The 26481-nt window shown below is 45.0% G+C and overlaps 1 protein-coding gene across 1 annotated transcript in view; it reads right to left on the minus strand.

The window, feature by feature from the left end:
* Positions 1-26481, minus strand: part of LOC121162057 (aminopeptidase O (putative)) — a 261196-nt gene that overhangs the window by 231441 nt on the left and 3274 nt on the right. The window contains exons 2-3 of the mRNA XM_040988871.1: positions 22579-22745; positions 30-183 (exon numbers count right to left, since the gene is read on the minus strand). Coding sequence (XP_040844805.1) covers positions 30-183; positions 22579-22745 — 321 coding nt within the window. The remainder of the gene's footprint in view (positions 1-29; positions 184-22578; positions 22746-26481) is intronic.

The raw sequence follows: 26481 nt of genomic DNA on the forward strand, positions 1-26481 counted from the left end.
TGTTTTTCTGCAAGTTCCCAGACACAAACCTGGAGTCGGCCTTGGAAGACAGGAAGGGGCTCTGCAACGGCTGATCATCCAATGAGCGTGTCTCGGGCAACACTTCAGTCCAGCATCCCACTGCAATTGTGAATGTGGAAGCGGGCATCGGCATGGTTACGTAGTAATACCAGCTTGAGCACCCTACAGACAGAAAGACCAAGACCATGGTGAGGGAGCGTATGGTTCTCAACTTCCAGTTAAGGCACCTGAAGAGCTCCTATGATGGAGGCAGGTCACGCCCACTGCAGAAGCATTACTCCAGGGCTCAGGAAAAGCACAGATGGGAAGATGGCTTCTAGCCTGCTGAGGGGATATGGCTCTTTCCTCGTGCTTAGACTGAAGGCCTGCCAGTGAAGTTAGCAGGGGTAGTGACTGAGGTGGTCACTCTGAGCTGCAAACACAGAAGGCCATCACTGTAAGAACCAATAGAGAAGAGTGGACTTTATTCACGTGATGGCCTAGCACTGCCTTTGGTATGAAACAACGCGTTTGATACTTGCTGAATATTAATTCAAGAATTTATTCAGTGGCAATTCAGTCACAAAACAGTCACACACCTGGGTGCTGGCACAGTGGTGCAGCTAGCTAATCCTCTGTCTGCAGCACTGATATCCCTTATGAGTGCGGGCTTCACGTTCTGGCTGTCCCACTGCTGATTCTGCACATGGTCTGGGAAAGCAGTGGATGATGGCTCAAGTCCTTGAGTCCCTGCAGCAATGTGAGAGACCTGGAAGAAGCTCCTGGCTCCCAGATTCAGATGGCTGAGCCATCATGGCCATTTAGGAGTGAACCAGCGTATGGGACGTCCCTCTCCCTCTCCCCTTCTTTCTGTAAATCTGCCTTTCAAATAAATAGAAACAAACCTTTAAAATAATAATAATAAAAAAGAATCACACTTCCGTGTTATAACTATTGTTTAAAGTCAATTAAAAAAAAAACCTAACATAAATGCAGATCTCAAAATTTTGAATTTAAGAATGCTCAACCAGTAACATCAATGCTGGTACTCCCAAATTCAAAAAACTTCAAAATCTGAAACAAACTGGGACCCAGACACTTCAGATAAGGAATACTTAACCTATAAAAGAAATGATGAATCCCTGGGTTCAGGCTTTACACCCATTTTTGTCCATTTTGTTTCTACTCTCCTACTCTTTGAACATATGGAAAACAGGAGAAGGCATGGTCAGTACAGTCAAGGACCCCTAGCTACAGGGCTGGGATTGCAACTGAGTCTGCTGTACCACCCCTTACTTCAAAGCTTAAAGAAAGCTTTTATCAAAGCAATGTATGATTAGTAACTTACAGCATTTATATTTCCCTCTCTTCTAGGACAGAATTTTGAAATCTAAAATTGAACCACACAAACTGATTTAACCTAGTTTTGTTTTTTTTCTCCTAACCACATGCTAACAACTGATTATGTGTCTGATGGGAAACTGACACCACCCCACATTATGAACACATTATTGCAGCCATTTCCCCATGGGACACCACTCTTCTAGCTGTCTTACAAAGTCTTTTACACGGGATATTATTATCCTTCTTGCTTTAAATTTTAGAAGGTTAAACCCTCATAGAATGGCCCAGAGTTGTCCAATGAGTGGCCAAGATGTGAAATTCAAAGTCAAAATATTAACATGCCCACACCAGCTAGAAGGTATAACATGACCTTTTTTTTTTTTTTCAAAGTGCTTTTCCAGTAAAAATCAATATAGGTTAGAAATTTGATCTCCATATGCTTGGCTTTGTCTAAAAGATTCTGGATATCTCATAAAGGTTCACAGGGCCTTTCTGAAAGTCTAGCAATTTAGGTGCAAAGAAATACATTTCGGAGCTCCTGTAAAGTACAATCCAATTTTAAATCTGAAACAAAGGCATAACGGGAAAAACAAACACAACTTCCAGTGACGTTCAAGTTTGGAAATCCCTAACGGTGAGAGGTGATTCTTGAAGGAAGAATTCTGAAGGGCTTGCTCAGAACTGCTGTGAGCCCAGCACAAAGGCAGCCCCTTTTTCAGATGTGTTTGTAAAGTTTTGTCCTGCCTCTGGAATCAGAATGTCCATTTCTAAGACCCTCTCATCTTGTGGCTAAGACACGGAAGGCATACTTCTCTTCAGAAAGACAGTAACAATCAAGTGATGTCGGAGCCAACCCAGGGGCGTGTGTGGCACCTATGGGACTTGAAGGACTCTGACACCATGTCAGTATGCAGAGGGCTGGGACAGTCACAGAAGCCTTGGGGCAAGCATGACATGAAGCGGACATGACAGGCTCTACTGTGTCCACTTCCTCTATACCTCTACCTTCCCACACACACCTCATTCTCTGTAACTTGATAGTCCCTTTTGATGGTTTCAAGAAGGCACAAAGAACTTCAGTTCGGACTGGATAACACAATAAGAGCTGGGCAGAGGTGGGAATACTCGGGGAGATGGAGCTGGAAGAAAGAAAAAGGAGCTGGGGGAAGGAACTAACTCTTCTGGAGAGCCTTGAACACAAAAAAGTCCTGGATGACAGAATTTTCTTAATCAAAGGTTGTGCTCTATCATTCTTTCTCCAAAGTACATTTACATTTTAGAGTCTTAACCACGGATCAGTGGATTTTTCTTTCTTTCTTTTTTTTTTAAATCATACCTTTGGGATTTAGTGAGTATGTAAATACACAGTAGTAAGACATTCAGGCAAAAAAAAAAACAAAAAACCCTTGAATTCATGAGTCCAACCTTGCTTCATCCCCCTAGACTTTATTATATGACAACAAAAGCATTTTTGAGGTGTATATTGTTAAGACTAGGGACATAAAACAGGAGACAAAACCTTTAAAATGCTGGAGGCTGGATTGTAGATGGAAAAGTAACAAACGAAATAGCACACCAGAATCCTAAATTAATAGTGAGAGAAGATAAGACCCATCTCATTCTACCTGCTATAAGCATCTCACAAAGGGCTCTGGTATGGAGAAAGTACTAAACTAAGCAGGCCTGGCTAAACATTAGGTGAAGAAGTGGTCAGATTCAGGACTGACCACCCCATTCCGCATTCCTGGACCACCAGGCCACACTCTGCATATCTGGGTCATCAGCCAATCCCTGCTTACCTGGGCCAGAGCTCATCCCCTGCACACATGGACCACCAGTTCACAACTGTGCAATTTGGGAAGGTCTCTAAGAGAAGGCCTTTGTACTAAAGCGGATAGGGGTTGGGCAAGAATGGCACAGCTAAAGGCAAATCGGTGGCACTGGACAAACAGATGCTGATGGGATATACAGACCGTCAACCACATCCCCTTTACTTGCTTCCACGACACTGTCAGACTTTCATCTCCAGGCAGGAGACTCGGGGAGGCTAACCACCAAGGGGAGGTGTCCAAGCACACGGATACAGCGGCTTCCGTAAGAATTGCCCGCAGAGAAGCTCCAGGTTCAGTGCTACGTGTGTGCTCCAAACCTCCAATCAGTGTTTTGGTCCTCTGCTCCTGAGTACATGCAGACAAACCAAACATCCCGGGCAGCTTCAGAGAGCTTCTACGGCAAGACTGAGAGGGCCAAAAGCAAACAGAAAAAAGGAGCTTGGAGAACAGTGACTACGCAGAAGAAAACTGGAAGAAATATCATGTAAGTACAGAGAACTAACAGAATTTACTGCAGCCCTAAGTAGTACAGCACAGTATAGTATATTTTTAAAGATTTTTTTTTTATTGGAAAGACAGATTTTACAGAACGATGAGAGAAGTTTTTCATCTGCTGACTGACTACCCAAATGACCACAAGAGTCAGAGCAGAGCTGATTGGAAGCTGGAACCCAGGAGCTTCTTCCAGGTCTCCTATGTGAGTACAGGGTCCCAAGGACTTGGGCCATCCTTTGCTACTTTCCCAGGACATAAACAGGAAGCTGAACTGGAAGTGGAGCAGCTGGGACACGAACCAGTACCTATATGTGATGCCAGCATCACAGGTGGAGGAATTAGGCTGTGATGCCATCGTGCCAGCTCCTAGCATTTTTATTTTTTAAAAAGCAGCATTAAGAAATAAAGAGAATTTAAAACATGTTAGGAGAAAACAAAAACTTACTAGAAAGGAAGGGACAGACTACATAGCTGAGGAAATCTCTTTTAGAGGTAAGCAAACAGGGAAAACAGAAGTGGGGTTCAGGAGGTCCAACATCCTTGTAATACAAACGGGCGCTTTCCTCCTGTTGTTGGCTTTGTTTCATGGTTTCTCATTTAAAGGAATGCATAGTAATTACATAACAGAGACTATCATATCCAGTTGCGAAGATACAATGCAGTGAGCATCCCTACTTCCAAATCAAAGATGGACCCCGAATGAAACTGTTGGATATAACTTGACAACAGGATGCTGGACTATCTGCCATTGTCTGTACCAGCAATGTCAGGACACACATAACAGAATGATGGACGTATGACTGCTGACGACATACTGTGCAGCTGTAATAATATGGGGGAAATCAGTTGGGAGGAGGAAATATGGGGAGGGAGTAGGGAAAACCCCAGAGCCTATCGAATTGTACTATAAAATTAAAAATAAAAGAGAAAAGAAAAAAAGTCAGGGGAAAATGAAATTAAAAGTCAAATTGACTTTGGTGCCACAAAAGCCTTTGGGAACCAGGCACAGGTTTGTTTGTTTGTTTTTGTTTTCTTCTCCAATATGTGTCTTCCATCAACTTTCTGAAGCTCCCTCATGAGTTCAAAAGAGACAACCGATAAAGCCATCAGTTGGAGAAAGCATGACTTTCCAACCCCCACCCCACAAGACTCCCAGAATGGATACAAATCTACCCACGTTAGGATACGCATTTACAAGCTGAAGAGGGAAGACAAGATCCTACCAGCTCCTGGAAGGGCAAGAGGCAAAGAATCTTCAGTCACAACGAAGTCTTAAAAAAGGTTCACCACCCGCACATGATATTCTCTAAAGTGACTGGAGAATTTGAAATACGCTTCCAAAAGAGGCAGGAAATCAAGAAAGAGTGGGAAGAATGAGCCAATATAGGAGAGAAGCTCGGGGAACCTGTGGAGCGATGGGGACGGGTGAGCAGGGCCACCTGCACAGACGGCGCAAGGTGCGCTCAGCCAAGCAGGTTAAAAAGTCTCAACAGAGGTGGCTTTGGGAAGATGAAATTAGGAGAACACCTCCCGGGGGGCTGGCACTGTGTGGGTTAAGTCACTGCCTGCGACACTAGCATTCATTGTGGGAGGGGGAGTGCCAACCCAAGTCCCACCAGCTCGCGCCCTATCCAGCTTCTTGCTAACGTGTTCAGGAGGGCAGGAGGCTATAGCAACAGTACCACCATTCAGTGTGGGTGACCTGCTGGAGTTGCTGGCTCCTGTCTTTGGCCTGGTCAAGCCCCAGCTGTCGCAGACACTTGGGGAGTGAGCCAGTGGATTGAACAGTTCTCTCTCCCCCTACCTCTCACTCCATTTCTGTGTGTGTGTATATGTGTGTGTGTGTTTGTGTGCACACGTGTGCAAGAGAGAGACAGACACAAAGATACTGCCTTTCAAATAAATAAGTATTTAAAAAAGAAATAGCAAAAAGATGACATGACAGAATAATTTAAACTTTTTTAAATTCATTTTTTATTGGAAATGCAGATCCACAGAGAAAAGGAAAAAATAGAAAGATCTTCCATTTGCTGTTTTACTCCCCAATTGGCCATAATGACCAGAGCTGAGCTGATCCGAAGCCAGGAGCCTGGAGCTCCTTCTGGGTCTCCCACACAGGTGCAGAGTCCCAAGGCCTTGGGCCATCTTCTACTGCCTTTCCAGGCTACAAGCAAGAATTGGAGCAGCCAGGACATAAACCCGCACCCACATGGGATCCCAGCAGTTGCAAGACAAGGATCTAGCCACTAGGCTACTGCGCCAGGCCCAGGGTCAAGTAATTCAAAAGGAGGTCCAAACAATTCTGAAGGAGTTTGAGGTTGATAAATTTATAGAAAACCAAGAAAATGGGGGGGGGGGGAGAGGAGAATACACAGTAAGACAATTGTCAATTCCAAGCAAAAACCAACATGTGGCACAGAAATAATGTACAGAAACAGTAGACACAGGTAAAATAATTCAAAGGTTCTTCCAAAAGTGGATAGACTACGAAATGAAAAGATGAGTTTAGGGGTCGGCATTGTAGGGGGCCTAGAGAACTGACATGAGCATTCACTTGTGTCCCGGTCGCTCCATTTCTGACCCAGCTCCTTGCTTCTGTTCCTAGGGCAGGCTAAGAGCCTAAGTCCGGGCTCTTCCCATCCATATGTACACATACGGATGGACGTGTACACATCTAGCAACATATGGGAGAGCTGGATGCAGTTCCAGACTCCTGACAGGTCTGGTCTAATCTTGGCAGCTGTGGTCACTTGGGGAGTGAACCAGCAGATGGAAGATCTCTCTCTCTCTTTCTCCTCTTTCTCTCCCTGTAACTTTGCCTTTCAAATAAATAAAGAAATCTTTAAAAAGGAGAGTTATGGGTCCCATGAGGGTCTTAAATATGCATGAAAAATGCATGTACGGCTTCCAAGCATTTTTTTTGCAACAAAATAAACATATTTCAATCTCATTCTTACACCGCTCTTGGAAGCCCCCTTGCACACTTGCATAAAGAATGTGAATCTGTCATTGTGCTATCAGTTACAGTGAGAAGCTAGCGTTTGCAGAAAGAGATATGCACGGTGGCGGGCGGGGCAGAGTACTAAATTCTTGTCTGCACAGTCGAAGGATGAACCTCGAACAACCAAGCACTCTGTTGAGCAACATGGAAGGCGGACACCAAATCACCCGCCACAGCAGGAGAAATGCCTGGGGGGGGGGGGGGGACACACACGGGGCTGACATAAAAAGTGACAGGATGATAAAACCAACAGAATTATCCAACTCTTGAATATGGCATTTCTAACTTAAAACACTTAATGTAAAGGCAATTAATTCTTCTACTATTTGGCAATAACATTTTGATTCTGAAAGATATGCTATCAACAATGACAAAATGTAACTCGGAAGAAAAAGGCCAATTTGGAGATAAGGAGTAGACAGGCCCTACTTAGGGCCCTGGTGAGTGAAACGCATCTATGTGTAAGAGGTTTTTCCCTGTGTCTGCACTGGATTTTGGATCTGAGGATTTGCTGTTCTTGTATTGTACACACCTAGCACCTGTACAAAGATGAGACATGTGGGTATAGCAGGAAATGAAATGACTTCCCAGAGAAAACACTGCTAATGGAATAAGAGGTTATCCGCTAGGCCAGTCACATCGTGTGCCAGCACCTTTTTCAGAATCACCAGGTATGGGAGGAGGCCATTAGAAGCCAGGCAGGGATGCACAAGAGGGGCAGGGCTTCAGATAGGAGATCAGCAATTTCAAGTCAGAAACCTTCAATGACCTGGAGTTTGGAGCGAGACAGCAAAAAGCGACAGCAGAATCTGAGTTGCTTATGTCAAACATTTCTGAAAACTCTCATCGTTCCCTCATAGTCTTCTTTGAAGGTCAATAAGGAACTTAAGCATGAAGGGTTTCGTTATTTTTGTTGTTGTTAGAAAAAAATACATTGAAAATTAACACCCAAACACATACAATAGAGCCAGGGCGTGAACCAAGGTGCAATGACACAGGACAAGAGCATCTGAACGAGCAGCCTAACCAGGGGCCAAACACCTGTCCCTGTACTTCAAACTTTTAAAACAAAATTAAAAATGTTCTTGGCTACCAAACGATAAACAGGGGTAGATCAAACTTAAGCAAAAAAGGACCCTGTTGGCCCCGCGTGCAGTAGCTTAGCAGCTAAAGTCCTTGCCTTGCACATGCCGGCATCCCTTATGGGCACCTGTTCTAATTCCAACATCCCCGCTTCCCATCCAGCTCCCTGCTTGTGGCCTGAGAAAGCAGTGGAGGACGGCCCAAAGCCTTGGGACCCTGCACACGTGAGGGAGACCCAGAAGAAGTTCCCCTGGCTCCTAGCTTTGGATCAGCTCAGTTCAGGCCGTTGCGGCCACTTGGGTAGTAAATCAGTGGACGGAAAATCTTCCTTTGTCTCTCCTCCTCTCTGTATATCTGACTTTCCAATAATAAATAAATAAATCTTTTTTTTTTTAAAAAAAAAAAAAAGACTCTGCTAGGAAGTCAATTCGCAAGACCCTGGTGGACACTCTGGTGTGCCCAAAAGCTTCTTCTCAGATGCTGAATGAATGCCAGAGCTGAGATCACTGATGGTTCCCACTGCACAGAGAAGGCTCATCACTTGGGGATGTTTCTAGCACCTTTGTTAGGCAGAAAACCGTCCATTCGTGGATTATTTCACTGAGTCTAATCTCACATGAAGATCGCCCGTTGCCATAGGGAAACCTGACCCTTGTCTTGAAAAAATCCACCTAAAATCTAAACCAACCAACCAACAACAAAAGCCCTCAAATTAATAAGGTAGAAACACTTTCCTAAATGGCAGCGCAGCCATCTCAAAGACAGAGAGAAATCTCTGCTGTTTTGTCTATTATTTGAACTAAGTAAAGAGAACTGGTGAGAGCTCGTTGCTATAGAATCTGGAATCTGACAGCTGACACTCAATTCCCAGCTCCCTCGTGCCAGTCCGGACACATCGCTTAAGCTCTCTGGGCATCGTTTTCTTCACGTGTAACAGGGGAATAACAGCAGGTGAAGGTTAAGTTAGACCATATGCACAGAGAACACTAGGGCTGCTCACTGGCACATAGTAAGTGTTCAAGAAACGCCAACTGCTGTCCCTGTCGTCACTGTGATCGCTGTCGTCATCGCCTGCGTAGTCTGCAAGCTCCCCTCTCTGCGGCCGCCTGCCTCACTGCTCCGGCCGGTGCTCTGGCGGCAAAGGCGGGCATGCTGGAGGTATGGCTGCCACATGTGCGCCGAAACCCACGCCCTGATGAGGCCCACATATGGGAGTTTAGGTTGAGTGGCATTAAAATGCAGTGCACACAAAGCGATCCACTGAAGGAGAATGACAGCCTAAAGGGGGCATCCTGTATGACTTCATACAGGACGGGCCATTTGGAGACTATTGAAACAGTGTTTACTTGAAATGAGCCATCCTCGATGCTTTCATTTTGCTTTTTGATTCAATCCACTGGCACGAGACTCCCTCACCACACAGCTGCAAAACAAAGAGAACACGCTGTACTCTCCAACCAGCCCGGAGCTTTGCCCTTCACACCATGGGATGATTTCACAGCCAGGCCAGGACTCACGAGCTGAGCTAGCCCACAGAGGGGGCAGGAGGAAGGGGCCGGGACACAACAATGCTCTCTAACTATGTGCAGGGGAACAGCCACCTTGCAGGACACATTCTGCAAAGCTACAGACTTCTCACCTCCTGTTTAGACAGGGATCAGAGCTCCTACAGCAGCTTCTCAAGAGAGAACACATTTCTGCAGAGAAGCTCTCATTCTTTGTCTTTCTACAATGGCAGACGCAGCATATGAGATACTGTTCCTGTAACCAGCATAGCAGCCGCTACAAGTCCAAATTTATCTCCCTAGAACAGGACTGGGGGGCTAGTACGATGGCTCAGTGGCTAAATCCTCGACTTACATGTGCTGGGATCCCATGTGGGTGCTGGTTCGTGTCCCAGCTACTCCACTTCCCATCCAGCTTCCTGCTTGTGGTCTGGGAAAACAGTAGAGGGTACCCCAAAGCCTTGGGACCCTGCACCCACGTGGGAGACCTGGAAGAAGCTCCTGGCTCCTGGCTTCAGATCAGCTCAGCTCTGGCCACTGCAGCCAGGTGGGGAGTAAATCAGCAGATGGAAGCTCTCTTTCTGTCTCTCATCCTCTCTGTAAATCTGCTTTTCCAATAAAAATAAACAAATCTTGAAAAAAAAAACAGATTGGAAACTGGTCCATTTTCAAATCAAGAATCAGTTAAAAATGTAGTGTTTTTAAAAAAATGTATTTATGTTGAAAATCAGTTACCAGGAGTAAAGGATAGAGATAGAGAGGAAGAAAGAGAGAGAGCAATCTTCACCTACTGGGTCACTACTCAGATCGCCAAAAAGGCCAAGTGCTGGACCAGGTTGAAGCCAGGAGCTAGGAGATTCATCTGGGTCTCTCTCATGGGTGTCAAAGGCCTAAGTCTTTGGGTCAACCTCCGCTGCTCTGCCCAAGCCATTAGCACAGAACCAGATCAGCACTGGCGCAGCTAGGACACACGTGAACCAGAACCCGTCTGAGATGCCAGTGTCACGGGCGGCAGCTTTACCTACTATGCCACAGTGCTGGGCCTAAGTAAGTGGTTTAAAAGGAAGCTATCTTAACTATTAGAACACCAACACAATTACCTTCATTTCTTTCTCATTGACTACTCTAAAACTGTGCTTTGGGTGGCTTTGAAGTTTCCACGTCCTAAAGAAGACAGAGTAGTTAGCACTGAAGAAAGAAAAAGGAAGGACATCAGGGAGCAGGACTGAGTTCATGGAGAAGAGCAGAGAACTTTTTTTATCTGCCACCTATGAAAAACAGTACTCATTATTTAAAAAACAAACAATTTTCATAGGACAAAAAAAAAAATACTAGAAGAAAGGAAAGTTTGTAGAAGCCATTTTTACACATCAGCCATGCTTACCGACAGTAAATTCAACCCGAGATGTATGCGGAGTAGACATGGCCATCTTATCAGAGCCCTGGGTAAGCTTGCTCAACAGGGCACAAAGCCATACCCTGCTCTGCTCCTGCACAGGCCGGGCACATGGCTTCTCCTTCCACAGTGAAGCATCTCACAGACCTTCTTGTGCTTGAAAAATTATTGTTTCCACTGAAAATTAAGACAGGCACTTGACTGCTTCCTGCCACAAGCACCCATTTTTACATTATAAAACTCTTCACTCCAGGTTAGACAAATAGCACAAAGCTCTTGGAATTGACACACAATCATTTAACATAGCCTACTGCCTTCTTCAGCTCTTCCACGGTCCATGCCTTTCCCTACCTCACGATCGCTTCCTTCTCTAGCCTCAATTCTGGTTTCTCAGCTTCCTACACAAACTATCCCCTATGTTGAATTTATCTGAAAAAACTCCATATTCCAACTTCAAGATGCTTGCCTGACACTATGCAGAGGAACACGTGTACACAGACTTATCATATGTAATGTATATGCTGTATGTTTTGAACCATACACACGCACAATAAATATTATATACAGACAAAAAAAAGAAAGGACTACTCCCCATTCGGGCCACTCTCTGCCGTCCCTTCTCCCGTGCTTGGTTGTTTCAGCAAACTCCAGCTGTCTCTCTTGCCACTACTGTGTAAATGGCAAGTTTACGTGGTCCGATTTTTTTTGAAGATTCATTTATTTTTATTGGAAAGGCAGACTTACAGAGAGGAGAGAGAGAGAGAAAGGGAGAGAGCACACGCTTCCATCCAATCGTTCACTCTCCAAATGGCCACAGTGGCTGGAGCTGATCTGATCCGAAGGCAGGAGCCAGGAGCTGCCTTCAGGTCTCCCAAACGGGTGCAGGCTGTCTTAAGGCTTTGGACCATCCTCTGCTCCTTTCCTAGGCCATAAACGAGGAGCTGGATGGGAAGTGGAGCAATCAGGAGAGGGACCAGTGCCCATATGGGATGTTGACACTAGCAATGCAGATGATTAACTTGTTGAGCCATCGTGTCGGCTGGCCCCATGCAACCTGATTCTTCCTGAAATCATCTAAAGCCACTCTTTAGCATCCACAGTGTGACTGTCTTTCCCTAGTTCTGCTCTGCTGTTGCTCAAGGGCTGTAGTCGGCACCAGAACAAAGCAGACAGGAAGATACTCTTGGGCCAAAGGCACTGGCACTACCTCAAGCAGGGCTACGGGTGAGGTTAGGCCACCACGTTTGCAAGCAAGCATCCACACCATCCAGCAAGGTTTGGGAGTTCCTTCTCTGTAACATGGTGCTGCCTCCGGCATACAGGAACCAGGAAGGGATGACCTCCAGGACCAGTCCTGTGAATTAGGTAAAAGAGCGCCACCTACTGAACTGAGAACACAAGTGCCTTCGGAGGTCTGGAGGTGCCCCTGGGGGACACAAGGATACACCTGAAGCAATATCCACACCAGGTTCCCGATGCCAAGTCTCACTGACTGCTCTGACCCAGCATGCAGATGATCTGGCTCACCTAAGGCTACAAAAAAGGATTAGTGAATTGGACACAGGTATTACTGCTCCAGATAGTCACAGGCAAACGTTTAGTACTTTACTTACCATGCAAACATTCCCTAGCAGCAAGAATATATACACCAAAGGGAACCATAATGACTTTCATATATGCTGTGTATGGTAAAGGCGGGGCCGGGAAGGCAAGGAAGAGATAGTGAACAAGACAGCACAAAACAAAAGAAATGAACTGATGGAGAATTGGTGCAAGCATTCCCGAAGACCACCTGAGCCATCTAACCGACGAACACGCACGGTCTGGGCTCACCCGAGGCCTCCCGATGTGAAAAGATGAATGCCTTTGCTCTGTACGCCAACTCCTTGCAAACACATGTATGTTAAGTGCACCGATCCTAAAGTTTCCCCAGTTTTAGAAACAGGGAGCTTTCTCTACCTTGCCTTCTCGCTCTGTGGGGGGAAAACACTTAATCATAACCATTCCTAAATAGCTTCTAATTTACTGTTTCCTTTCACGTCATTCCTGGTTGCATACTGTGGGAGCAGTCTAAACAGCTTTGCTCATTTTGAGCCATCAAGAGAGAGGAAAAGTTGGCTTTCAATTGCACACAGGAGGGTCTGGGCCCTGAAATCTTAGCTTTTTCCTGGAATTTCCCATACAAAGTACGGAGAAAGAGAGTGTCAGAGTGTGGCTCTACTGGGCAGGACACAGAGCTGCATTTTGCCCAGAATGAAGTAATGTCTAGTTTTACTTTTGCAGGGAAAATTGAAATCAGATCTTATGATCTTATGCATGGGCACATGTAGTTTTTAACACCTTTTACTCATTCGTATGCTTTTTTTTGCCTTCATTTGGAAGGAGCTTTAAGCAGTCTTATTCATTTACCAGAGGCTTCCCATAAAAAATAGAAGCAGGGTATTTTATTTTTCTAGGAAATAGGAATATACTACATTAGACTCTGCAAAAACTAAACAAAAAAATTAATGAAGGAAAACAATAATGTCCTCAGGCCATTGCACTGGCAGGCAGGCAAGGGAGCTGAGACGGAATGGTTTAGTGGGGTGAAACCTGAGGGTGTGTCTGGGTCAGGCCAAGGCCCCTGCCCATGTACGAGACCTGGGATGAGCTAAATAGCATTACTGGCAGCCCGCTGGCACAAGCAAAAGCTGGAGCTGCGGTGGGTGCCTGGTTGGGCTAGGCTACAGCACCCACCGCAAGTATCAGGGCAGGAGAAGGATCACTTGAGGCTAGGATGCAGCATCCACCAGAAGGCAAAGAACAGGATCTGGGGGCCAAATTCTGTAGGAGATGCATGGGTTTGCCTCAGTGGGACTTCAGTGCCACGGGTTTGTGCAGAGAGCTGAGTATGGTGATGAGCAGCGCCAGACTGGACCACGGAACTCAACTGAGAGGAATCTACCTTGCACTTGTAGCAACTGAGGCTGAGAGGACGCTGCATGGGGTCAGGCTCAGCACCCATGGACACATGCAAAGGCCAGGACTGAGAGCAAATCATGCCTAGCAGGGCCACTGCGCTTAATGGCATGTGTGTGATCAGGGGCTGGGAGCAGGCCTGGTAGGGGAACTTGGGAACTCCTCTACTAAGCCACAGCTCCCACTGGGAACCCCAAAGCTGGGGCTAGGGACAGGCCAGGCCAAACAGGGCTGTAGACCACATCAGCATTTGTGTGTGCTGAGTCTGGGACCAGGCCAGGCTGGGATGCACCTGCTGGCATGCACAAGAGCCACGACAGGGTATGGGCCATACCCGGCTGGGCTAGGCTGCAACAATCACCAGTGAGGGCCTGGCGCAGTGGCGCAGTGGTTAAGGTCCTCACCTTACACGCCTGGGATCCCATATGGGCGCCGGTTCTAGTCCTGGCGGCCCCGCTTCCCCTCCAGCTCCCTGCCTGTGGCCCGGGAAAGCAGTCGAGGACGGCCCAAGGCTTTGGGACCCTGCACCTGCGTGGAAGACCCAGAAGAGGCTCCTGGCTTAGGATCAGCATAGCATCGGCCGTTGCGCTCACTTGGGGAGTGAGTCATCGGACGGAAGATCTTCCTCCTCTCTGTCTCTCCTCTCTGTATATCCGCCTTTCCAATAAAAATAAAATAAATCTTCAAAAAAAAAAAATCACCATTGAGAGCTCAGACTGCAGGCAGACTAGGCCAGGCTGAGCTGAAGCACCTGCAGGCATGTCCAAGATCCAGGGCTGAGAATGGACCTGGTAGGAAAACATTGGGGATTCCCCTGTTGGGATGTAGCTCCCACTGGTGAGTGTGAAAGCCAGGACTGTGGGTGGACCAGGCTGGGTAAAGCTGCAGCATCCACCAGTAGAGCCGGAACTGGTATAGGATAGTCAGGCTAGACCATAGTACCACCAGAAACTACAGAACTGGTCCCCAAGGGCAGCAGCATGAGATCCATGACAGGAGCGTGGAGGCACATGAGATCCATTACAGGGAGCAAGCCTGTTAGGGAAACATGAGTAACTGCCCTGCTAAACACAGTTCCTGCTGATAAGTTCAAGAGCTGGGCTGGGGGCAGGCCAGACCATGTTGGGTTGCAACACCCATCCATATACATGCAGGCCAGGTCTGGGAGCAGGTCAGGCTGTGCCAGTCTATGGCACACAGTAGTATGATCAAGAGCCAGGACAGGGTATAGGCTGGGCCCAGTTAGACCACAACACCCACCAGTTCACATGAGGGCTAGTGCTGGGAATGGGCATGGCTGGGCAAGCCTGCTGTACCCACTGGCAGACCAAGACCCAGCACTGGGAGAGGAAACTCCAGGATTTGCCTACTGGGCCACTGCTTCCACAAGTGAGCCTGACAGTGGAGACTAGAGGGGTTGGTCAGGCTAGGCTAGGAAGTAGCACTAGCTGGCAAATGCCAGGACTGGATACAAGTCACGTAAGGCCTGACTGCAGTAACTCCTGGCAGGTGCAAGACACAGGCCTGGGAACATGTCTGGCATGAGAACCTTGGACACGCCCCTGATAGGTTGTACCTAGGGCTGATGAACACAAGAACCACGGCTGGGGACAGGACAGGCTGGACAAGCTGGTGGCACCTGTCAGCATGCGTGAGGGCAGGGTCTGGGGGTGGGTTGAGAAGAGCTAAGCCACAGAACTTATCGGTGTGCGTGAAAGCTGGATGGGATGCGGGCTGTGCCAGGTTAGGTCACAGCAAAGGCTGGTACACACAAAAACTGGGCAGGGGGCAGCCCTGGTGGCAGATTTTTGAGGGTCACCCTAACTAGGCTGCACCATCCACTGGAATGCATGAGGACTGGGTCTGGAGTGGGCTGGCCGGGCTAGGCCAATACACCCTGTCAATTCGCTGAAGTCTGGGTCTGGGATGGAACTAACCAGACAGCTGCATCCACCAGCGGGTACATTGGCTGGTACAAGCAACAGATCAAACCTGACCCCGCACCGGCTGACACCCACAATAATCAAGTCTGAGGTCACCCCTGATAAGGTTTCTTGCAGGGCTTCCTGACTAGACTGCTGGACTCAAGACCCCCAGACACAGGGAAAAGCCCAGGATACGTGGTCCGACTTTGGAGCGCATGAATCAGAACTGGGCCTTCTCAGCTGTTGATGCAGTTCACATCATGTCCAGATGCACACGGGGACATGATGGCTACCTCAACGGACAGAAGATCTCCCTTCGTCTCTCCTCTCTGTATATTTGACTTTCTAATAAAAATAAATAAATCTTTCAAAACAATAAAAGCAAGTAAAAAATTTTTTTAAATAATAATGTCCTAAAATCAATTTTGTCTTAAAATTTACTGAAGCTCAGAAAAGACAAACTCTAGTTAGGGGTGTTATAAAAAGGAATGACTCTCAAATCCCTTAGTCACTGTCGGTAGTGGTTTTCTTCTCTTTCCTTTTTTTAAAGCAGCACCCATATGGGATCCCAGCACAAGTAACGTGAGGACTTTAGATACTTGGCTATCGCGCCAGGCCCAGTAGTGGTTTTCAATGTGTGTTCCATGAACACATAACCTCTATCTAAGTATAAGGGACCAATATCATATGTACTCTGTAATATAAGACCAACTGCATACTACAGAATAAAGAGATGTAGGTAACTACATGACACATTCAAATGCCAGAAAGTCTTGTAACTGTCATTAAGGGATTATCACTTGGGGGATAATAGCAGGAGTGGCTGGGTCGGCGAAGGAGGGTGGAGGGTAAGGGGGAACCCATCATGGTTAATAATAACAATTTAAATAAGAATGTTAATGGCCCATCTATTCAACAAATCAACATTACATGTACACATACACACCCCATACATACAGTACGATCCTGCCCATCCTGCGCACATGTGGCTTAGCCACATTTAGGCAGGTAATGACAAGGCCAACAACAACACACAGCATCATGTTTCAGTCTGCCAAAATGGCATTATGCGGAGCAAGTAAAACAACAAATGAATCAAACAAGTTCATCTGACGCTATGGCCTTGACTTAGCTTTCTTGAAAAAAAGAGTAACTACTACTCAGCTAGTAAAATGGCAGTTACCCTACAACCAAAACCACTAGTCTGCAGCTCCCCGCTTCTAAACACAGCCCAGAGGATTTGCTCATGAGGCAAGGACCTGGAGGCCCATCCCCTGCAGGAGGGTTACAGTCATCTCGGTCACTGTTACCTGTTCCCAGGTGCTTTGCTTCTTTCAGGAAGCTCATCAGGCTGATGTGTCACCGTGATGGAAACCGTGACTTGCTGGGTTGGGTTTTGTGGCTCATGTTTTTGAGGCCAGCTCGTCATTCTAAAGGGCACTGGGCACAACAGAGAGTGGAGGTCCTAGGAGACCAATCTGCCAGTCTAGAAAACAGGAGTAGGAAGGGAAACGGTACCATCCTGTCTTCACAGGCCCGTTCTCTCCAAGGAGGGCAGATGCCTTTGTAAGTATGAACCCATCCTCACGGGCCCTTCGGCTTCCGGCCAAAAGCTTCCTCAGGGCCAGCTTCCTCTGCCAAAGCCCTGCGGTAGGCTGCAGGAGGCATCATGGGACTAAGCCCTGGAGTTGCTGCCCCTTGTCTAGCTCAGCACTCGCTCAGTTGGAATGCTAAAGGCCAGATAACATTCCTACTACTATGAATGTCTTCTGCGAAAATTCTGAATTTAATTCTTGTTTTAATTTTTTATATATCTTCAATAAACAGACAACAATAGGCAAACAAATATGATGCAGATTAGAAAGTTGTTTTTTTTTTTTTTTTCATAAAAGCTGAGGAAGCAAGTATCTTTAGTGGGCTATTTGTTGGAAATATTCTGCTGAGATGGCATGAAAACAGCCACGGAGACTGGCCACAATCAAGGACACTATATACAGGAACAGACAGTGGGCTCCATTTGGACAATGGGCTACAATGAGCTGGCCCCTGGTGGCACCCTGATAGGACTGACCACTGTCAAACTATTTCACAGTTTAAATCTGCATAATGGTACACAATGGCATGCAGGACTGCCGTGATTATTCCGAGACAATGAGAAAAGAACATAAGGAGGAAGCTTCTGGCTGGCTTGAGTCAAGGATTCAGTGCAGAATAAAAAAAAAAAAACAAACGGTGGAGGGGTGGGGTTTACAGGACTGGCCTTGTAGTATAGTGGGAACAGCCGCTGCCTGCAACACTGGCATCCCACATGAACACCAATTTGTGCCCTGGCTCTTCCACTCCCTCGCAATCCAGCTTCCTGCTAACACATTCTGAGAGGCAGTGCTAGATGGATCACATGTTTGGGACCCCCGCAACCCTGTGAGAGACCTGGATGGACCTCTGGGCCCCAGGGTGTTGTGAGATTCCATCAGTGAGCCAGAAAACAGATCTCTCTTGCTCGATCTCTGTTCCTTTGTCTTCCAGGTATATGAAAACAAATTAGAGAGGGAGAGAAAGCGAGTATTTTCAGGGCTGGACTTGTGGTGTAGCAGGTGACAGCTGTCACTTACGACACCAGCATCCCATACAGGCGTCACCAGTTCGTGTCCCAGCACCTCCCTATTAATGACCTAGGAAAAGCAGTGAAAGATGGCCCAATGGTCGCTGATGCTTTAGACACAAATGAAGCTCCCAGCTCCTGGCTTGGCCTGGCCCGGTCCTGGCCATTACAGCCATCCGGAGAGTAAACCAGCAGGTGAAGATCCCTCTATCTCTCCCTCTTTCTCTGTAACTCTTTCAAATAAATCACTAAGTGTTTAAAAAATAATAATAACATCTTCAAAAATGGCAAATGACTTGAAGAAATAATTTTTCAAAGAAAATAATAAGAACATACAATAAGTTCATGAAATGCTGTTTAGTATCATTAGTCATCAGAGAACAACTGTGAATTAAACTACAACAAGATCCTATTTCACATTCAATTGGAGAGTGAAAATTAAAAGGGCTGACGACACCAAGTGATCAGTTACATTTAGAACTCTCATACATTGTTGGCAGGAATATGAAACAGTTTGGCAGATACTTGGAAACTTACACTCTTATCACACGACCTAGCAATGCCACTCTTGGGTATTTGCCCATGAGAATTGAACACCTGTGTCCACAAAGTGATTTGCACACAAATGTTCACATTCTGTTTTTCAAAAACGGGCAAAACAATACAAATGTCCAACAACAAATTGGGCTGGGCTACCCAGACAAAATTTTACTCATCAAAGTATATATATATGTACATATATATATATATATTTTTAAACCACTGACACTTGTAACGATATGAAAGAATCACAAACATGCGTGACTGAAAGCAGCCAGGCAGTCCATGATCAGTAGAGGTAAAACCAAGCTGTAGTGACAGGAACCAGGCAGACAGCAGTGGGGCTGCGGAGGAACGAATACAAGGCACAGAGAGGTTTCCAGAACAATGGAAATGATCTATATGAATCGTAGGGGATGGCAACTCATCATATACGTATGTATGCTAGCATTTAGTAAGTTTCACTGAATAACACATTTAAAATGTGTGCATCTGTAACATGCGTAACACATTAATAAAGTTAAGAACAAAAGTATACCGAAATTCACTCTAGAAAAGTTTTTAATTACATTAATTTTAAAAAGTTCTGTAACTACTAAGGCAGGAAAATCAGACTACTTCCAAAAGATTAAAAAAAAAATCTATCCCATTTCTGGGCTCTGCATCTGGCCTAGCAGACAGAACGCAGGTTAGGACGTCTGTGCCCCGCATCAGTCAATTCCTGACTCTGGATTTGCTGCTAAAGCAGACCTGGCAGGCAGCAAGGAGAGCCCAAGTGACAGCTCCTGCCACAGATGCAGGAGATGGCCTGGATTGCGTCCTAGGTTCCGTGGCTTCAGCTCAGACATCTGGGGAATAAAGCAGCAGACGGGGCAGTGCTCTCTCTCTCCATCTCTAAAATACATGTAAATCAAACTCCGGCGGAGAAATTCGAAATAAGAAATGATGGTGAAAATATTTATACTCTTTAAAGAGAAATGCAAAGTGACTGAAGAAGTTATAGCTATCCAAGCGTTACTCATAATTAATAACAAAAAGCCAGTCTAAATGTTAAAGAGCTTAGAGAGGATACCTCGCATTGGTTCTTTCAGAAAAAAAAACTGAGAAGGCATGTGTTAGTAGATTGAAAAATGACTCAGAAGAGCTCAATAATGAAGACGACCTAAATGCTTATTACAAGTATGATTTGTAACTGAATAAAAATGCCAAAGAGCAACAATGAGTCCTAGAAGAAAAGATGTGATACAAACGCAAAATAGAGAAATAATTTATGTCCCAGGTCGCAAATTTTATTAGATAAAACTGGGAATGTGGACAAGGAAAGCCAATGAAAAGTAAATGCCCGTTAAATTCCTTGCTTGGTAGAAGTCCAGAGCTGTTAGCTGACTAAATTGTAAAATACATTTATGGAGTATTCACGGTCAGTAAAACAATGAGCAAGTTCCTTGTGTTGAGATACAGAATACCCACAGGACTGTACAGAGTCCCACGGGCTACGAGGTAGTTAAGGGCAGGCCTCTGTGAGAATGAGCAAAGAGGGGAGTGCTTGCAAATACGTACAAGATGCCTATTTTTCCCCCCAAAAGCTGCATTTAGCCAGTCAGTATACCAATCTCATCAGGGAATTTCTAATTTTATCATGGGAATAGCAAGAGAGCAATGATCCCACCTTCTCAAGTTAAAAACTAAACGCATACTATGATTTCATGTAAGAAGAAGAAAAAGCAGCATAAAATGAAAATCAGTAATCTTGGTTGTCTGGACAAAAGGATACTGGTGTCTGGGATATGGGACCTTTCTGCACTGCTAACTAAGGACAGCACCAGCACTGTGATATGACATCAAGTCGTGGCTATTCTGTTTCCAGACCAGTTCCCTGTTAATATGCCTTGGAAAGCAGTGGAGGGTGGTCCAAGTGCTTGGGCCGCTGCACCCATGTGGGAGACCCATAAGAAGCTCCTGGTTCCTAACTCTGGACAGGTCCAGCTCCGGCTTTTGCAGCCATGTGTAGAGTGAACCAGGGAATGGAAGATCTCTCTCTCTCTCTTTAACTTTGTTTTTCAAATAAAAAAATCTTTTTTTTTTCAAAATAATTTAAAAAATTAAAAGGCTGTTACTCCTTAAAAACAACAACCACCAGCACCTAAGGGAGGAGAGAGTATGGGAATGCAGGAAGAAGGGGAAGAGGGCAGGAAGTGACACTACGCTCCTAAATCCGAACTGTGAAATACATTAAACATGTCCACCTCATATAAATAAAATTTTAAAAAAAAGAACCAAGTAAATACTCATTTAGGATCTAGCATGTATGTAAATCCAGATTATGACAAGCAGGATACCACAATTCAGAAGACAATAAATGATATTGGAATAATATCATTTTGTGTCTTCATTTCATATCCCAGATTTTTAAATCGACAGAATAAAAAGTTATAAAAACACATTAACTCTTAGCAGCAAAGATTTTCCAACAGAAATCTTATAAATCTGATTTCAAAAAAAAAATTCTAAATCTTCTATCGACCAGAATCATCATTTAAATTAAAGCCATATTAAAATTGTAGAAAAATACTTTTCACAAATATGAGGTCCATATTCTCTATTCTCTAAAATAAGTCTTTTTTAAAATCTCACTAATTCTTCATTATAAAAAAAAAATGGGCAAAGGAATACGACAGGAAAAGTTAAGAAGCATACATCAGTGTGTGAAACTCAGTGATAAATGAAGTAATTCGAATTAAAGAGAGCCTCTCTCTAGCTTATCAGACAAGCAAAGATCCAGGAAACAGCTGTGCTCAGAACGCACGAGCTGTGGCAAGTAGCATCATCTCCTGAGACACAGCACAGGTCACACAGCGACAGCCTAAAATGCGCTCATACTTTAGACCTAGTATCTCTGCTGTTACACAAAATGGCTCCTCAAGAACTTAATGGAACTTTATAAACAATCTGGAAACAAAATATTTAACAATATGGAAGTGTTAAATGAATTCTGATGTATTCACACGACTAAACATTGTGCCAACATTAAAATATACTTTAAGAAAAACTATTATTACTGTGAAAATTGCTCAAGATAAACGAGTCAAAAACGTTAGAATACTCACTGATATACTTAATTTTGGGATCACAGTATGTGCTATAATTTACATTTTAAATAACAGAAATGTAATAAAATGTTTATCATTTTTTTCAAAATTATTCGTTATTTTCATTTTCTTTATATTTGAAGTTTCTAAAATATATATGTGAGAGGAGATTCTCTATATTAAAGAAATACAACTATAAAAATTATACCTGGTTCAACATGATCAAGATCTAAAGTGAAAGAGTTCATCATCACAAAGAAAAGTAAGTCATAGACAAACTTTTAACAACGCATTAGCACCTGCCTTCCATTTTCTTAAGCATCCTTGGTCCAGAACATCACGCAGGCCAACAGTGCGTAGAACAGCTCTTTTGCCGGGAATAAGTACAATGGGCCAGCCAACGAAAGTACTATGTCTAAGCAGAACAAATAACCATGTGCAGACACACCAGGATCACACCGCAGAGAACGCAAATGTAATTGTGTTTCCATGACACGTCTGCTTGCCCAAAACGTCTTCGACCAAGACCACCCACTCAAGACCCACAAACCACCATGCGAAAATAGCTGCTGAAATAATCTATGAATTGATCATTCTGGCATGAAGAACCCCAAATCCCATGGCTAAGCTCCTAAGTGTCCCTCCCCAACTCCTGCCTATTTTCTCTGGCAGGATGTTTTACAGTAGGTTCATACTCAACCCAACTAATAAAGGAGTTTCTTTAAAACTTAGAAAAACATTGCTTATTGGGTTCCTGGGTCTAGCAAGTGTGTGATACATAAATAAGCAAAGACCACGTGTACGGTACCTTCTCGAATCTGTGTCGGCTTGGCAGAATTTTCCCCACTCATTAAAACAACAAAAGATGCAGCTGCTCGAACTGTAGCCTGCCATGTTGACATGGCAACCGGTGGCTCCTGGCATGGAAAAAGGGCCCTGTTGTTTATGGGAGATCCCATAGTATAAACACATGGCCTGCAGAAGAAAGACAAAGAAACAAAGGGGGAGAATCTTTAAAATGAGTTGTCACTTTTCTCACCACCATGGTAGTGAGGGTTAAGTTGAGCTTTCAGAGTGAAAACCATTTGAAGCTTTGTAGTTGCCTGGTTTCAAAGCATTTGGAACAGGAACTGTCAACCACTGGCTGGCTATGTGACTAGCTGAGTGGCTATTTACCCCACATGAATTACTTCAATATATAAAGAGGGATTTAAAAAAAGAGAAAAATAATTTTTGAACAAGGTTTAAATATTAGTCTGCCAAGTTGTAATTTACATTTACCCTTGCCCCCTCCCAGAGGCCCTTATAACTTAAAGAAAAAAAAAGTTTTAGAGACATTCTTACAAACCTTTTGGAAAGTATTCTGGAAAAGAAAATATGTTTGGAGATCACTGAGATATTAATGCCTGGAAAAACAAGCTGGTGGTCTCCAATCCAGGGCTGGCGGGCAGACACCCCCAATCTTGGAAACCACCATCTCAAATGGAACCCTTGTGGGGATCCTTGTGTGGAAGCCAGGGACAAGGGTTGGCACATACACAGCTCTGCGGGTCACAACAACCAGGACTGGGATGGGAAGGCCAAAGTGTAGGCAGACATTACCAAAGCAAGTATACAAAACCAGCAGCACAGCACTGGAACTTTTTCTGCTACCATGAAGAAACACAAGCCCATACAAACCAGGAGAGATCCCTTCCGTGAAGGGAAAGACGGACGGATTCAAAGGCACCCATTCCTCAGACACCACCGAGCAGAGAGCCCAAGACAGACTCTTTGGTTTTGTAAATGCCTTAGGAAAGTTTCAAGCTTTTTTTCTTTTCTTGCAGGAGTTGTAACAAATATGATCTTGTTTTAATAAGCCTGATTTGCAAAGCACATAAATAGACCACTATTTCTCTTGGATAGGCTGGTTTCCCATTTTCATTATCATTACAATTGAACATCTGTAGTGTTCTTACAATGTACAAGAACACAGAATGAAGGACCTACCCTTGTCATTCACTGCCCAAAAGCTGAAGAGAACCTGTCTGGGTCTTAATAAATAGAGGAAAATCAATGTAGGAAATTGGTTATATAAACAATAACATAGCTGAGAAGTCAATCAAGAGACAGAGGTTAGTTGCAGCAAAGTGGTTGGGAAGCTGCGAGAGCTGGTGCTACTGGGTGCTGGTGGGTTCCAGCGGCAGGGACCATCTTGCAGAATGAGGACCGTCAAATGGAAGCTGGGACCACAGAGGAGACTCAGTCAGGCTCATGTTCTCCAAGAAAGCAGAGAGAGATGAAACAGGTTTCTTACTAAGTTGCACATTCAGATTTCCATCAGTGTCTCTGCCGAGCAGAGTCAGCGGGCAGTGCTAAGAAGGAGAGCCAAGCACATGACGCTCCTCACCTTTCAGAGATTATAAGGGGAGAAAATGAAGCTTATCACAATCTATTAAAGAGCCATCAGTAAGGCCCTCAACCGTGAGGAGGTCACTTCTACTGCCTCTGCTGCTGATGAAATCCATGACTGTGAATCTCACGTGTGTAGACTCAACAACAACAACAACAACAACAACAACAACAACTCACATCCAAGTTTTCAAGGAACATCCAGATTCATTCATTTCGGCAAGTTCTGAGCTCCCACCCTGACTCCTCGGGTCCTAGGTGGTTTGCCTTAACCAAAGTCACAGTCCAGGCTGTGTGTGAGAGCGCGGTGAGGGGGCTGGAGAGACGGCAGTGGTGCAAGAGTTTCTGCAACAGGTTCAAATGGCTGTGGCAGGTGGAGTCAAGACACGCTCAGCTCTAAACATTATACCTATTAAGTGTTTTGGGTTTTCCCAAAACACCAGTGCTAAAGAAGGGCTCCAAGAAAGGAAAGTACTGTTGAGGGAAAGTGGGTGTCTTCCCATTGACACAGGACAGATGCTGACAGTGGCAGACACTCAACTTTCTTACTAAAGCAGGATGAACTCACAGTTTTCCATAGTTCACGAGCTCTAGGAAGCTATTTCTGATACATACAGACTTTAGTGTATTTATGCTGCTTAAATAGAAACAACAGGCCCTTGCCTACAGACATTCAAGGATTTTCTCTGCTTTGCATTGAGAGAGAGGGAAAGGAGGCTGGCTCAATCTTGCGGTCTGAAGTGCTAGGGCACTTAGGCTGAGTCTGAAACTGTCTGTGCTCTGAGCAGCTCACTCGCCTAGGGTGGCTTGTGTTACAGGTCTTCCCTCCCCTTCACAGAACACAGATCCCCCCCTAGAGGACTGACTGATCAATAGTATTGGCCTCTTTCTCTCTATAGGGTTAGCTGGGAGACCAGGCCAGCCTATTGCTAGGCATTCCATCTGTACCCTTAGGTATGCAATGCTCACAGCTTCTCCCCTCAGTCCCTATTCCTCCTTCCTGTAGGAACTATCCAGTTGCAGATGAGGTCATGATCTGAGAAACACTGCAAAGGAAGAATCAGGACTTAGTAAATGATCCGCTGAAGGAGAGGGACAAGCAAAGAAAGAGTTCTCGGGGGTAAGCGGCTTCTGAGCTGTTCTCTACTGAGCACTGCCACGCGGTATTCTCATCCTTCACACCGTACCAGGGTTGCTCTCGCATATGGTTCCAGCAAAGTTTAGCTCCCAAATTCATCCAGACATTGAAATCCCAAAGTCGTTAAGTTAAGGGCAGAAAGAGGGTGGAAACTTGAGCCAATCATAACGTTTAGGCTTAGCAAGACATTTTTTAAGTCAATGTGTCCTTTGGAAAGTAGTTCTGCCGAGACAATTGGTTATGAAAGGCAGGTTGGGCTCAGCCATTCTCTGATTCTAGGCCCACAATGTGAGTTGTCTTCCATAGGCATGCCCTCCCACCACATGACCGTCTGAACCACCTGGGGACTCTGCCAGATACCCAACCAACAGGGCAACACAAGCTTGAACTGCAAATCCATAAAACCTTTGGGTAAGCCAAAATAAACTTCCTTTCCCTATAAGTAATTTGTCTTAGGTGTACGATTTGATTGTTGTGACAAGCTGACTAAAATAGTTTCTTTTAATGGCAGGATACGACTGAAGTGGTGCCTTATCAGTTCTGAGGTCAGATGATTAAAAATCTGTGGCTTTTGTCTTCCAAGTTCTTTTCTCTCACTCTTACTTGTTTGAGGGAAATTCAGCTGCTATGTCTTGAGGATGCTCAGGTTGCCCAGGAAAGGGCCAACATTGTGCAGAACAGAAACTTGTGGTTAACCAGCCATGAGGAGCCATGCAAGTGAGAGTAGATTTGCACCTGCAGTCAGACACGAGCTTAACAGCAACTTTGTTAAGAGACCCTGTAGTCAAATCACCCACTCCGGTTGCCGCTGGATTTTGGATCTCTGAACATGTCCACGGTAACAAATATTTGTTCTTTTAAGGTGCTAAATTTCATACTAATTGATTATGCAGCTATAAGGAACTAAGAGAATTTTCTGAGGTTTTTGGCTCAAGTGATACATTAGCCAGCTCTCTCTGTCACCATAATAAAATATCTGATACCAGCTCCTTATGAAGGAGAGAGGTTTATTTCAGGTCACAGTTTTACAAGTTCTCAGTCCAAGATCTACTGGTCCCACTGGTTAAGCAGCTGTTTCTGGTAGGTAATAGTGAAACATGGCGAACAGGCAAACCAAGGACCACATGGTGAAAACAGAGTGATGGGGCCTAATGAAGGCCTTGCAAACCAACCTTCTTGTGA

Source organism: Ochotona curzoniae, unplaced genomic scaffold (assembly GCF_017591425.1).
Source record: "Ochotona curzoniae isolate NIBS_2020 unplaced genomic scaffold, NIBS_Ocur_1.0 contig_50, whole genome shotgun sequence".
Taxonomy (NCBI): domain Eukaryota; kingdom Metazoa; phylum Chordata; class Mammalia; order Lagomorpha; family Ochotonidae; genus Ochotona; species Ochotona curzoniae.